Below are 14,939 nucleotides of genomic sequence, written 5' to 3'. Positions count from 1 at the left end.
GAAACACTCTGTTGCAAGAATACTGGCACGTTGTCCCAGAGCAGGGCAGCGAATGGAGCTGGACTGAAATACACCCATCCAGAGTGATCTCTTCAAGTGAACCCAGTCTCAAGGGGCTTTAAGTGCCCACAGCCTCCCTGCTTGGGTATTTATGTTCCTATGGAGTGTGACCCAGTCTTTTCCCCTCTGGTTTTTATTGACTATAAAATGAATCCAGGTCCTGCAGCCACCTTGGTAAATTTATGGAGCTCCAAATGTGTGGTGGATAATGCTGCATCTCCTGGGTTTAATGAAACCTGCTCCATTTACGATGGTGCCGTGTGGCAGGACCCATGGCGCACAGGGCACACCTCTGAGCTGTCAGGAGACACCGGTCGTGCCTCTGCCTCCTCTTTGCAAGCGTTGGCTGGAGCCAGGAATAACAAGACCTTGGCTTTGTGCAACTCTCTCCTTCGCTCCTCACGCCCCTTAGGCCTTACTCTAAGGCATCTTGTGGCATCCCCAAAGTGGTGTTAGGTCCTGGTGGGAAATATCGCTGCCTGCAGCCAAGGACATAGCAAGTTCTGGGGCAGCGGCACGACTCCACCCTAGGTTACAGTGATGGGACCACAAGGTCATTGTCACAGTGATGGGACCACAAGATCATTGTGACAGTGATGGGACCACAAGATCATTGTGACAGTGATGGGACCACAAGATCATTGTCACAGTGATGGGACCACAAGATCATTGTCACAGTGATGGGACCACAAGATCATTGTGACAGTGATGGGACCACAAGATCATTGTTGCAGTGATGGGATTCAAACCTTCCTTTTGAGATAAATCTGATTTAAATCCACGTTTAACTTTTAATCCCCCCTAACTGGCTTTTGAGGAATGTTGGTGTGACCGTCCCGAAGGCAGAGCATCTGCTTTGCTGTTCACCTACTCGCTATAGTAACCCGGCCACTGCAGTTGCAGACTTCTCATGGGTGCTTTGTAAATCATCTCCTTCCCAGGAAGCAGAAAACACTGCCTTATCCTATCAGTGAGCTCCCATATGGATGCTGTCTCCCAAGCAGTTAATACTACTACTACTAATAATAATAAAGAATAAGAATTCTTCATACATAATGATAATTAATATATTATAATAATTCCTATATAATAATAATTCCTTAGTACTGTGGCAGGGTTGCAGAACAGATGCGTGATGGCTCCTGCACTGCGCAAGGGCCATGTCAATGATGATAATCAGAGCGGATGCTCATGGTGTAATTTTCATTCCAGGTACTTTGCCAATAGGCTCCTGGAGCTCTTCCAAAACCTTTCCATGGGCTGTCACAGCAGCTCTGGTGGCAGGGGTGGTAGACAAACAATTGCCCATTTAACAGGAATGAGAAGGATATAGAGACAGTGACAAAGCTCACATGGTGAGGGTGGAAATCAGGTGTCACAGTGACACTGCTTGATCAGTTGGACCAGAGTCATGACTCTCCGGTGCTCTGAATCTCTCCTTTCTTGAACTCAGATGTGGTAGTAAATGTGACAAGTGTGTGTAGCTTGGCAGCACCCAGGTAATGCTAACAGCAGATTAACTGGGAGATCATGTCCAACTCCAGCATTCACCTGTCCTGAGGGTGAAAACCTGAGGGATGTGCAGAAAAGATGAACAATGTCATTTGAGCAGTGAGGAATCATAAGACCATGGAATGGTTTGGGTTGGAAGGGATCTTAAAGCACATCTGGTCCCAGCCCCTGCCATAGAGAGGGACAACTTCCACTAGAGCAGCTTGCTCCAAGCCCCTGAGTCCAACCTGGCCTTGAAAGCCCTGCTCTCTTTTGTTATGTATTCATGTTTAGTAACTAAACTTGGAGCCGTAGGTACTACAAGTAGTAGAGGTGTTTGTTGGTCTGGAGTTGACCACTGTGCACAAACCACTTACAATAGACCTGGCAGCAGGTCAGACCAGAGATGGATCCAGACTTGTGTAGGGCTCTGGCTGGCAGAGCTGGGCTGAGAGATGGGCAGGAGGGGAAGGGATGTGTTTGAATTGCTTACTACGAGTGCTAATTTGAGTGTTATTCCTATATTTCCCAGAGGAAGGTGAAGTTGGGCAGCGTTATCTCTCAACACCCGTTGCTCTCTTTACCTTAGAGAGTCACCCTTATCTGATATGATGCTGTCACTCTGAAAGCTCCTATTTGCAAGCTCATGGTGCCTGTTTGCCCAAGTATTGTCACTAAATTAAGGCACAAATTGATACCAACTCACCTCCAGAAGCATCTCGGGGTTTTCACTGAGCAGTCTTGTCTAAGACCTGGCCAGAACCAATGTTGTCCCCCCGTGTGGCTCTGGCCCTGCAGAACCATAGCAGGACACACGAGAGCATTATCCCACAGGACTTCTACAGCTGTGGGATGGGATTAACATAGCTCTGCCCACTTCTATTTATGAGCTTTTATTTGTCCTTGTTTTCTTGTCTGGTGTGATTTTAGGAGCACTTCTGGAGCTTGGACAAGACAGAAAACAAGATTCCACCACAGCTGATCTTCCAGATCTGGGACAACGACAAGTTCTCTTTTGATGACTATTTGGGTAAGTTGGGAGAATTTTTTGTCTCCATTCCCATTGATGCAGACAGGGATGAAATAACTATGGAGTCCTTTCAGGATATGAAGGAAGTGTAACAAGACCAGTTTAAGCCCCTGAAGAGGATTCAGTGTTGGGATGCTTTCAGGACTGATGAGAAGTGGTTTGTATTAGGCAGATTTCCAGTCTCAGCCTGCAGCAGCTTGTTCCTGGGCTGACATAACGTTGAGAGCATCACTGACTCCAACAGAGCCATCACCTTCCAGGAACACCCTCATTCTCCATGACTTGTCTGAACCTGTGCTGAAATGTGCTCAAGAGGGCTACATGCATGTGGGCTGAGGCCATTGACCTGATTTGAGGATCATTGACCTGGATGTTTAGACATGAGCACAACTCAGTCCAACGCTTGCCTCTTTCAGTGGTAGTAAACTTAAGAGATCTAGGTTTAGGGCAAGGAGAGAAGAAACCAAGCCCCTCTAATACTGAGAACAGCAGACCCATGTAGCCCATTATCTGTGCAGAAGCCAGAGGTTCCTGCAGTATGGGTGGTTTTTGGTTGGCTCTTGTTCTACCTTTCTTTTTGCCACTGAAATGCTTCAAACATCAAAGGCTTCACTGAGGAAGGAAGTGATCACGATCCTTTCAGATCCTGTCCTTGATGAATTACCTAGGCTGAGCACTGAAATAACCTCTCCAAGGTGTGTTTTCCATTCTGACTCTGACATAGAACCATGGAATGGTTTGGGTCGGAAAGGAGTTTAAAGCTCCTCCAGCTCCAACCCCTGCCACGGGCAGGGACCCCTTCCACTGGAGCAGCTTGCTCCAAGCCGCTGTGTCCAACCTGGCCTTGAGCACTGCCAGGGATGGGGCAGCCACAGCTTCTCTGGGCACCCTGTGCCAGCGCCTCAGCACCCTCACAGGGAAGAGCTTGTGCCTTATCTCCAACCTGATGTCTACCCAGTAACATTGCTCCTTGCAGGCTCCATTCAGATGGATCTCAACAGGATGCCCAAACCTGCCAAGACCGCTGAGAAGTGTTCCTTGGACCTAGTAGATGACACCTGGCCTTCAAGACGCTTCGTGTCACTCTTTGAGCAGAAAACAGTCAAGGGATGGTGGCCCTGCGTTGCTGAGCAGGATCAGAAGAAGATCCTGGCGGTAAGGTGGCCTCTTGACATGTTCTCCTAGGGGCACTCACTCAAAGCATTGAGAAGGGATGCGGCCAGGCCAAGCACGTACAGGATGCCATGGCCAGGGCAAGAAACACAGTGATGGGCTGCACCTTTTACAGACTGGACCAGCTTTTGCCACTCGGATGTTCTCCGGGACTTGTCCTGCACCATGCAAAAGCATCAGAAGAAATGATTTCTTCTGTGGGTTTTTTTGCTGTGGTTTTTGGAACTTGCTATCTAATTCGATTCCGTGTCTTGTCTTTTCTCTAATGATATTGTGTTGTGACAAGTAGCATGGAAAGGTTCCAGCAAACTGATCTATTTAAGTGCAAGTGTCTGGGCTCCTGTTCAAGTCTTTGGCAAGTGTTCAATGCAGGTAAGGGTGTCCAGGCAGTGAGTTCAGTCATTCAATAGAAGATTGTGGATTTGGTTGCCTGAACTTGGGTGTTGGTGACATTTGAGATGTTCTGGAGTATCTGAGAATGTTGTAGTGAGCGGTGAAGGATCTGTATGAGATCTGCTTTACTGGGCTCCTCGTGGTCCTCGCTGGTAGTGGTTGGGTTATGCTCAAGGTAGTTTCTATTTCTCCAGTCAGTGTTTCGCATCGTACTTTGTTCATTTCTCACCTCTCCCTTTTCTTCCTGGTTTGGTTTCGTTTCTGAGTTTGGTTTTTGTTTAATGCACCCAGGGCAAACTGGAAATGACTTTGGAAATCGTGGCAGAACAAGAGCACGAGGAGCGGCCGGCTGGCATGGGTCGGGATGAGCCGAATATGAACCCCAAGCTGGAGGACCCCAAGTAAGAGCAGCTTGAATGGTAAAGTAACCACCAGGGCTCAGAGTTCTCAAGGAGCAATTGCAAACCTGGGTTCCCAGTTTGGGGTCTGCAATGGGTTTGCTCCTGTGTAGGCTCCATTGCTGAACTGCGGATGCTCCGACTCTATGAGCTGAGACAATCCAGGGTGGCTGGGAGCGGAGATTTGACATAGTCCACCCAAAGGGATCCCAGACTGGTTTGGGTTGGAAGGGACCTCAAAGCTCATCCAGTTCCAACCCGTGCCATGGGCAAGGACCCCTTCCACTAGAGCAGGGTGCTCCAAGCCCCATCCAGCCTGGCCTTGGATGTGGGTCTGCAGGGTGAACAGCCACCACGTTACAACAGGTCAAGCTCGTGGGGTTGGGGGTCCAGGAGGGTGAAGCTCAGAAGTGACCTCAGCTTTGTGTGATTCCAGGCGCCCGGAAACCTCCTTCCTCTGGTTCACCTCCCCATACAAGACCCTGAAGTACATCCTGTGGCGGCGGTACAAGTGGCTGGTTATCCTGGCCATCGTGCTCTTCATCTTGCTGCTGTTCCTGGGAATCTTCATCTATGCCTTCCCGGTACGATGCGGGTGGGAGAGGAAAAGGGGGGCATTGACCAAGGTTGGCTCTGTGGTGACAGAGATGGTCCCGGTGCAGGTGTCTGCAAAGTGCCATGGTGGTCCCTGAAGGACAACGTGATGGGCCATGATGGGTCAAAAAGAGTTTGTGTTCTGGGCTCTGCTGCAGACTCACTGCAAGGTGCTAACCTCTGTGCCTGTGTTTCAATTCATGTGTAATGATGCTGAGGTTTAATTGATGGTCTTCAATGAGGTTCCAGCAGCTGATACTGGAGATGGTGCAGGTTGGTGGGAAAATCCCTGATAAACACGCAGCCTAGTTAAGAATGAAGGTAATTCCTAATTGGAATCATAGAATCCCAGACGGTTTGGGTAGAGGGGAGCTTAAAGCTCCTCCAGCCCCAACCCCTGGCCCGGGCAGGGACCCCTTCCACTGGAGCAGCTTGCTCCAAGCCCCTGTGTCCAACCTGGCCTTGAGCACTGCCAGGGATGGGGCAGCCACAGCTTCTCTGGGCACCCTGTGCCAGCGCCTCAGCACCCTCCCAGGGAAGAGCTTCTGCCTAAGAGCTCAGCTCAGTCTCCCCTCGGGCAGGTTCAAGCCATTCCCCTTGGCCTGGCCCTACAGGCCCTTGGCCAAACCCCCTTGCTGGGTTTCCTGTAGCCCCTTTGGATATTGCATTTTCAGGTTTTATTGCTGCTATTATGCATTAGGAATGAAACTGAGCATTATACAGGGCTGAGCAGTGGCAAACCGCACATTGGTCTGTAAGACCTTAAAGATGCAGGTTTAAAGATCTTAAAGTGTAGATGTTGGGGCAGCCCCATCTCGCACTATCAAGGCTTGGAGCACATTACACCAATGCAATGTCTGAAACAAGGGGAAGAGTTTTCACCTCATTCATCACTGAAGTGGCTTTTTCTTGCCTTGCTGAAACTGGCAAACCGAAATAGATAAATAACAGAGCCCTTTGCCTTCCACTTTGGCCATGGATGGGGGTTTGTATCCTCCTCTGTTTCGACCACAATGGAATAATTCATGCTGGCTCTTGGATGCCATTTCCCCTCCTCTCAGACTGATAAGAAAAACAACCCGTTTCTCTCCTTCCAGCACTTAACAAATTCTCCTCCTTGTATAGGATTTCTTTATATATATATATATATATGTGTATATATATATCTAAAGGAGCTCATTGGGGTAATTTATAACTTCATGTGAGAGAATGTGACTGCCTCTTGCAGATGCCTTTGTGCGCTTGCAATGCGCAAGCGACGAGCGAGGTGTGGAATTTCTGCTCACCGTCATAATCACTTTCAGATGATCTGAAGTCGTGCGTGTTCCGTTGTTCCTATTGAGAAAATAGGGGTTGGGATTAGGTCAAGGCTTTCCCTATCTCTATATCCTTGTATCCATGGGAAAAACTGGGGTACTTCTACTGGAGAAATGGTTCTGGAGGTGCTAAAGAGTACAAAGGAGGAAATAATTGTGCTTGGAGCCATTCCTAGAGACTCCCTCCATGTCAAGTGGCAGAAACCAAGCCTTTTTGACCCAGAACTCCGTGTTTCCCTGCAGATGCAAGTGGCTTTGCAGCCATTCCAGTGGGATCATATAAAACCAATGTCAAGGGGAGAAAACTTTGCAAACTCTACATACTGATTTACACTCATTATCGCTTGGGATGGGTCCCTCTTTCCAGCTCAATGTTGTTGTATTCAGTTTCAGTTTGGTCGGGTCAGGTTTTAGTTGTGTTTTGACAAAGTCAGGCCGTGCTTCATGGAATTTCCCTGAGTTTATGTCTATTTGGCTGCTTCCCCTGGATTTTTGAGGTCACTGGTTCTGCACTGACTTGGAGATTGAGTTCCTTTCCTGCTCCATCAGGCGCTAAGGTCGGCTGTCGCGCTGGTGATGGTTTCCTATGAGGATGCCCCTGGCATCCTGACCTTTGGCAGGGCTCGCTGTCACGTCCTGATTAAACGCATGGAAAACCAACCCCTCCTCACTTCTGTTCTGATCTGTGCTGTGGGAGCACCATCAGGTCCTGTTTAAAGTAAGCACCTCTCTGCTTTTGGCACTGTAGATGTAATCCTGCCACTCTACGTGCAGTTTTGAGGTCCCACACTGCAGGTAGAGGGTTCTGTGTGTGTCCTGCTCCTCTCATCCTGGCAAAGGGGTGGGTGATGGGAGGGAAACCTCAAGGGAATCCTATTAGGACACATGGACCATCAGTATGAGCAGGCAGAGGGCAAGGAACAGGGATACAGGGATGCTAAGGGGCATATACAGAAGTGAAGTTACTATTCTTCTGTTTCTATTGCCCTTTTTGCTGTGGCCTTGCATGAAGAGCTCTTCCACAGCTTTCTGCTTGTTGGGACCTTCACTAGGACATCCCCGGTCGTTCCTGAAGATTGAATCCCTGTTGCACACTGAATCCCTGCTGCAGATTGAATCCCTGCTGCAGACTGAATCCCTGCTGCACGCTGAATCCCTGCTGCCCATTGAATCTCTGCTGCACACTGAATCCCTGCTGCACATTGAATCTCTGCCTGCAGATTGAATCCCTGCTGCAGACTGAATCCCTGCTGCAGGCTGAATCCCTGCCGCAGATCAAATCCCTGCCTGCCTACAACCTCTCCTCCTTGGACCGCTGCGTCCCAAAGCTGGCTCCAAATCTTGTCCTGTTTGGCCTCTGCCTGAAGACACCATGAGCTAAGCTAACCCTGGATAGGTCACCTTGATCCCAAGCAGATGGGAATCTCCCCTGAACACAAACCCAGGGCATTTTCATTGGCTCTTAGTATAAAAATGGGATTTTCTTATTATTCATTCCCGTTCCCCATGCAGTGCTGAAAGCTTCCAACCACAGGCCCAGGTTTGTGGTCAGGGAATAAGAGCAAATGTCCCATTTGGAAGTTGTGTGCTTCCACCCGGAATGGCAAAGGGCTTCTGTGGTTCCCAAAACCACCTCTTCCCTTCCAAAGCTCAGGCTTTTCAGTGAATGATGAAGCTGATGCCTTGGTCTTGTTCAAATACCCATCAGGAGATGCTTTACCCCCCCCAGGGAAGTACTTCCTAAAGGCTGTATTCCAGGTCATTCCCCAAATAGCCTTTACATGGAACTAGAAACCTCTGAAGATGTGGTGCCTTTGTGCTTCTGCTGTCCTCAGGACGCAGAGTACGTGTGATGGATCATGGGCTGGAATAAAGATCTTCCCATTCCTCATCTCAGCTCCTCCCCAAAGCCTCTTTCCTGGGAGAGCTTTGTGCAACCAGCAGTGGTTTTCCAGCCAGGGAATGTGCATTGGCTGCACTGGTGGCATCTGGAAGGAGCAGGGGGAGACCTGCAGGAGTGCTTTGGGATGCAGAGGAGGTGATCGGGATCCATGGGGAGCTGGGAGTACAGCAGTATGGGAAACTTAGGCACAAATCCATGCGTAATCAGTCATCATCAGCACAACTGTTCACAGAGCAACTCCCTTGAGTGGGTGAGAGGCCATTTCCAACTGGAAAACCTTTGGGTTTGGGTGGAAAACTGCTTGGTGTTGCAAATTTCCATGAAAAAAGTTGTCTGCTTTTACGAAAATGGGAAAAAATGTTGAAAATTGGATATTCTGAGGTTCCTCATAGTTTCGCTTGGGCTCTTCCACCCAGTCTTAGTGTCAGGTTACTCCTGGTTTGCTTTGCAGAGTGGTTGTCATTATGGTCTACACAATCTAGGACTCTGGGAACAGTGATCCCTGGATATTTCCTATATGATTTCCTTATCCTTAGATTTAACTTGACATCAGAACACTCCTTAACCAACAGATGAGCATCGAATGATCTCCAGTAGCTGGATGGTGAAGTGAGGGGAACTCTTCCAGTGGAAATAGGACGCTAATCTGGCAGATGAAGGTTAATGAACCATTGGAACAATGTGCTGAAGGCTGTGGTTAATTCATTGTTGCTCGAGGCGTTCATGTATGGGGATTGAATGTCCTCCTGCAAGATATGGTCCAATTCCACCCCCATGCTCCTGTTCCGCAGTGCTCATTTATGACGCATTGTGGGGCTTTTTGGGAAGGGCCAACGGATTTGATGGACCTTTCATCCAACATTGCCATAGCTGAGAAGAGCTTTGCCTTCTGCTGTGGGGACGGTTGGGTCAAAGCCTTGGGCTGCACAAGGTCGCAAGAAGAGGTTGTAAAACTCCTGGGTTTAGAATCATGGAATCATGGAATGGTTTGGGTGGAAGGGACCTCAAAGCTCCTCCAGCCCCAACCCCTGCCACGGGCAGGGACCCCTTCCACTGGAGCAGCTTGCTCCAAGCCCCTGTGTCCAACCTGGCCTTGAGCACTGCCAGGGATGGGGCAGCCACAGCTTCTCTGGGCACCCTGTGCCAGCGCCTCAGCACCCTCACAGGGAAGAGCTTGTCCTTATATCCCACCTAAATCTGCCCTCTTTGAGTCTGAAGCATTCTACCTCTGTAACATGCAGGGAATACGACAGCAAAGTCTTGTCCCCAAAGCAGTGCTTACTGTAAGGATGTCAGTGGCTATGACCATAGGGATAAGTACTGCTCCTTCCCGCTGGAGCCAGCTCTGCCTTGCAGCACCACGCACACGTTTACTGCCTTTGAAAGCTCTGTCTGTGTTCTGCAAGCCCAGCCCTGCTTCCATTGCCATCAATTCCAATGGCAGCCCGTGCCCTGCGCTGATGGATAACCCTGCTTGGCTTTCCGCTGGACACACAACTTGCTGCCCTCCATTATACCACCAGTCACAGCATCCAACGAGGAGTGCTTTGGTGGATAGGCTCTGCGAGACAAATGGATGGATAATGAATCTGAAGGTTCTGTGTCACTGGAGGCCTTTTTAATGCCTTCTGGTACAGTGCCCTAACGCTGCTTGCTTGATTTATGGCGTTACTAGAAGTCCTCCTTGGCAACCTGCCTCCTCGTTTGCTACACGTTGTAATTTATCAAGATGCCTTTGGTCAGGCTTGACTTTTGTTGTGTTTTGGGGGGCTTTTTCCCTTCTATTTCCCCCCTGTTCCTCCAAAGATCTTGTGGGTAACAAGCACGATGTGCTGTTTCCAAAGCTGTTTTGCTTTCAAGTGACAGGGTGCTAGAACATCCTGTACCAATTAAACTCAGTGTGCTGAGGAGGGACTTCCAAACTGGCTGGTTTGTGCTTGTGGGGCTTTGAATCAGAGCTGCTTCAAATAGAGCTCTTTCCAAATGACCTAAGCAGGAGTCTTTGTATTTCATTGTGGTCTTGATAAGCAGAGTTTACACAGCTTATTCTTTATCCCAGGGCTGTCATCTCCTCTCAAGGAAGGAACTGCATGTTCCATAGGCTAAAATGCTGTGGCACCTCATTTTCCATGAGCCCCATAGTTCACTGAGCACTAACAGGGACAGTAGATCCCAGAACATAGGCACAGCAAGGCCTTGCCTGCAGTGTCTGCACTGAGGAACAAACCCCACAGCAAATGCTGCTGCAGAAGGAGGTGCTGGAGGCATCGAGGGATGCAGGCAAGGCAGAGAACAAGGGTTCAGCAATAGGCTTGCTGTTCTTGGTTGCCTGCTTTGGAGATAGTCCATGGACCTGCAGGCTAGGTCTGTACAGCACCAGGATGGGGCAGGGATTGAGAACCATCCTCTTGTTGTTCCGACCCAGCTGGTGGGATCCTGGGTACAGGATTTGGCTTGTGGGAAGCAGCACTCTGCAGAGAACATCCTTGCTTTGGCCAAGGGCCCATAGGGCCAGGCCAAGGGGAATGGCTTGAACCTGCCCGAGGGGAGACTGAGCTGAGCTCTTAGGCAGAAGCTCTTCCCTGGGAGGGTGCTGAGGCACTGGCACAGGGTGCCCAGAGAAGCTGTGGCTGCCCCATCCCTGGCAGTGCTCAAGGCCAGGTTGGACACAGGGGCTTGGAGCAAGCTGCTCCAGTGGAAGGGGTCCCTGCCCGGGGCAGGGGTTGGAGCTGGAGGAGCTTTAAAGGCTCCTTCAAGCCAAGCCAGGCTGGGATTCTATTCTATGGGGTTACCCATTTTGGGGGGATTGTGGGGAGATGGAGCCATAAGGATGTGAGGCTAGGGCTTGGATAGAGAACCACGGGGTTTGGGGGAGCTGAAGGAGGAGACATTGGAGGCAAAGGGGCACCAGGAACAACGCAGCAAAGAGCTGGATGTTGTCTCCTCCCCTGCAAGAGCATGTGTGCAGTGGGATGGAGCTGATGGGGAGGTGCCATATTCCTTATGGGGGGATGAAGAGGGGCGAATATGTCTTCAAAACTTGTGGAAGGAGCAAACAAAACCCAGGAGTGACTGCTGGTGCTTGCTGCCTGGGGCTTGTGACTGGAAGCCTCTGTTAGAAGAAGCAAGACCTATTTTCTGCCATGTATTACCCTTTTTACCATCCTTGCTCATAGGAATGCACTGCTGCTTGCTTGTCTCTGGGCTGGGAGCTCGGCATCACTCCTGCCCTGAAGGCAGCTCCATCTGCACTTCTGTGCCCCCAAAGATGCTTTAACCTCCACAGCCACCCTGCTGTACCTGCTGCAGCTCAGTTCTCTCCCTTGTTCTTCCATCCCTGCAGAACTATGCTGCTATGAAACTGGTGAAGCCTTTCAACTGAAGCTGTGCTGGGAAGAGCCTGGAAGGTCCGGTGCCTGCCTTGGAGGTTTTGGAAGGACTCCGTGGCTCTGCACTGGATCCCATCTGCAGATAGAGATGGAGAAGGAACAGCTTCACTCAGGCCCTAAGCTGCTGCCCAAATGAAGATCCAACTGACGCCGATGCAACACGAGGAATCCCACCCCCAGCACCCGCCTTGGAAGCTCATCCCAACCATACCTGCTCTCAAACACTTCTTGTTTTACTTCCTTGTCTGTCGTCTCTTTGGGGTTGGTTTTGGTTAAGCAGAACGGAAGGGGGTGGGGGGCCAAAAGGACCTTTTCACGTGCAGCCTGCATGGAGCCGTGTTACAGAGCTTAGAGGAGGTGCGGGCTGCTGGTGTGAGCAGCACGTGCAAGCCAGACCCTCTCAACGTCCGAGCACGCTTCTCTTTGCACCCTCTTCTCCTTCCCTGTGCGCTGTGTATTGCCTGGCTTAGAGGTGTGTAAAGCCTACTGAAGACGCGATGTGCTGCAGGGCCCGAAAGCTGGGGCTGCCACTTTGCCTTTCCAAAGGGAGAGCAAACAACGTGGATGCAGGGCCCAGGGAAAAGGCTGAGAGACAAAACCCAGGTAGGAGCTGGTGGGAACTGCTAAATCAGAGCTCCCATTGAATTCCGTGCTCAGGAAGGACCCCACAGCCTGGCCCGTGGGGTTTGGAGCTTGTTTCCCTCTGATCCCTCACCTCTGCTGGCATCATGGAATCATGGCATGGTTTGGGTTGGAAGGGACCTTAAATCCCATCCAGTCCCAACCCCTGCCATGGGCAGGGACCCCTTCCACTGGAGCAGCTTGCTCCAAGCCCCTGTGTCCAACCTGGCCTTGAGCCCTGCCAGGGATGGGGCAGCCACAGCTTCTCTGGGCACCCTGTGCCAGCGCCTCAGCACCCTCACAGGGAAGGATTTCTTCCTCAAGGTCTTTCTCTCCCATCCTTCGGCAGGATGGGGGGAGTCTCCCTTGGTTCCATTTACCTCCTTGAGCTGCTGCTGCTCAGCGGGATGTGAGAGCAGTAGCAATGGGAAGTGATCCCAAGGGATCAGCGTTTCTCGGGACAAACTGTGCTAATGTCAGCTCCTGCCCTGCTCCAGCGAGGCACTTAAGCCTGGGCTTAGTGGAAGGCAGGGAGAAAAGCCAGGCCCATGCCTAATTGCTTTTCTGGATTGGGATGTCCTGCGTTGAGCATTAAATCCCTCGTTACTCAGTACTGTAACAGCAGCCAGCTTGCACAGGGCGGCTCACAGCCGTGCCAGATCATGGTGTCTTTGCCGTGGACAACGTGCCGCTATAGAGACCTGTCCTTGCTGCTGAGGCCTGGCTGATCCAGCATCCCTATCCCAAGAGCTTGAGAGGTGCGGATGGCTCTGGGCTTGCACACCCCAGGGAGGGTGTTCCATTTGTTCTGCTTCATTCCCAACCTCATTCCTATCCATTTATTAACCACTATCAAACTACCAGGTCTTGGTAGAGCTTTCCCTAATGCTTTCTCCCTGAGGGCCTGATGAGCTGAGGACAAAGGCTGCCTGTGTTGGCACCTTGGTGTGGTTGATCCTGGCACCAGTCCCACCATAGAATCATAGAATAGTTAAGGGTTGGAAAGGACCTCAAGATCATCCAGTTCCAACCACCCTGCCTCTGCTGGTGAGCACGAGCATCCCTTTGCTCTCCTATCCACAGGGGGAGGTCAGGCCCATGATTCCACTCCTTGCTTCGGTTTGCAGCGACTGTGACATTTCCCACCCTGGCATTATTGCCCTGGGACCCCATCCTGTTTCAGGAACAAAATCCTGGTGCCAAGAGCCCCAAAGAGGTGAGTGCCCCAATGCACAACACTGCTTATATCCAGGTGCTCATCACCCGTCCTATCACAGCAACCACCCTCTACCCCAGCTGAGACAAGCAACCCTACCAAAACACATCTGTGTGTTACCTCTCCAAGCCTCTCCCAGTGAGAAACCGTGTTTTATGCCCCAGCACTTACCAACAGCTCTCCCCTGACAAACCAGAATGGGTCACTGATGATGGGAGAGCAGGATCCAGAGGACCCAACTCCATAAGGATAATGAAAGGGTTACATCCCTGCATAGAATAGAATAGGTTGGGATGGAAGGGACCTTCAAAGGTCATAGTCTAAATGCAATGCAATTGTCTGTGCTCCCAGTCCAGGCTGCAGGGCCAAGAAGACTCCATGGGACTGTGGTGGGTAAAAGCAGGCTGGAAACACCAACTTGATCCCATCGGCACTGAGCGGCCGCATCCATCTCTTTGCCAGTCTATGGGCCCTCTGTAGCTTAGTTACCTCTCTCCACCAAAGCCAACCAGGAGGTAGGACCTGGGTGAAGGATTCCCTATAGCTCCCTGTTGTGCTGGGGGTTGAAATGGCTCAAAGATGTTCGTATCACCTCTCTCTGCCTTATATGCAGTAATGCAAAATGCACTGTGGTTACAAATGAAATGCTCTGAAACCTTCTCCTCTCTGCTGTGTTTTATTGTGTGCATGGAATTCCAGCACCTTCCCTCTTTGTGAGTGCTGCCCTGAGCTGGGACTCGGCGCAGGATTTACGCGGGGTCCCATGGGCTGGTTGACCACGTTTGGTGGTGGACCTGGAGCATCCTTTAAGTCGGGAGGAGGCACAAGCGTGCAAGCGGGGTGGGTGAAGGAGCCAGGGGAAGCTTGTGCTGCCTTTGGATTTGGGAGCCGACCTCCAGCATCTTCCTGGGAGAAGCTGATGCCCATTTTGTTTGTAAACCTGAGCACCCAAAATGCACCCATGGGAAGCCAGGGGCGGCTGGAGAGGAGCTGCGCGAATGGGAATGGGACAGGGCTAAAGAATCCCATAGATTTCACCCTCCTGCTGCAGCGGGGCGGGCAGAAAGAGTTCACCCCATCTGTGCGCGCACATCCCTGTGCAGATGCGCGTTAGGATGGGCTTGAGCTGCTGGGATGTGAATATCCAGACTCAGCCCCGGCAGCTCCCTGGCCAAGGAAAGGCACTTCCCTGCTTGTCGCTGTTCCTCAAAACCCATGCAGATGAGGCCCTCAGTGCCATGGGTTAGTGCTGGGAACGGTTGGACTGCATGAGCTTAAAGGGCTTTTCCACCCTGGTTGATTCAATGATCCTATGGTTTCTGGACTTGGCTCAAAGAGCAGCAGATCCCTTTGGG

The 14,939-nt window shown here is 50.9% G+C and overlaps 1 protein-coding gene across 11 annotated transcripts in view; it reads left to right on the top strand.

The window, feature by feature from the left end:
• Positions 1–11,983, top strand: part of DYSF (dysferlin) — an 85,452-nt gene extending 73,469 nt beyond the window's left edge. For all 11 annotated transcript variants that reach the window (XM_065662640.1, XM_065662612.1, XM_065662626.1 and 8 more), the window contains 5 exons: positions 2,482–2,581; positions 3,558–3,736; positions 4,439–4,548; positions 4,982–5,129; positions 11,702–11,983. In XM_065662640.1, the coding sequence (XP_065518712.1) occupies positions 2,482–2,581; positions 3,558–3,736; positions 4,439–4,548; positions 4,982–5,129; positions 11,702–11,740 (576 nt within the window). In that variant the 3' untranslated portion in view covers positions 11,741–11,983. The remainder of the gene's footprint in view (positions 1–2,481; positions 2,582–3,557; positions 3,737–4,438; positions 4,549–4,981; positions 5,130–11,701) is intronic.
• Positions 11,984–14,939: the final 2,956 nt, after the last annotated feature.

The sequence above is a fragment of the Lathamus discolor genome, chromosome 1 (assembly GCF_037157495.1).
Source record: "Lathamus discolor isolate bLatDis1 chromosome 1, bLatDis1.hap1, whole genome shotgun sequence".
Lineage (NCBI taxonomy): Eukaryota > Metazoa > Chordata > Aves > Psittaciformes > Psittacidae > Lathamus > Lathamus discolor.
The sequence above is the reverse complement of the archived record's forward strand: the minus strand, read 5'-3'. Positions and strand labels throughout refer to the sequence as shown.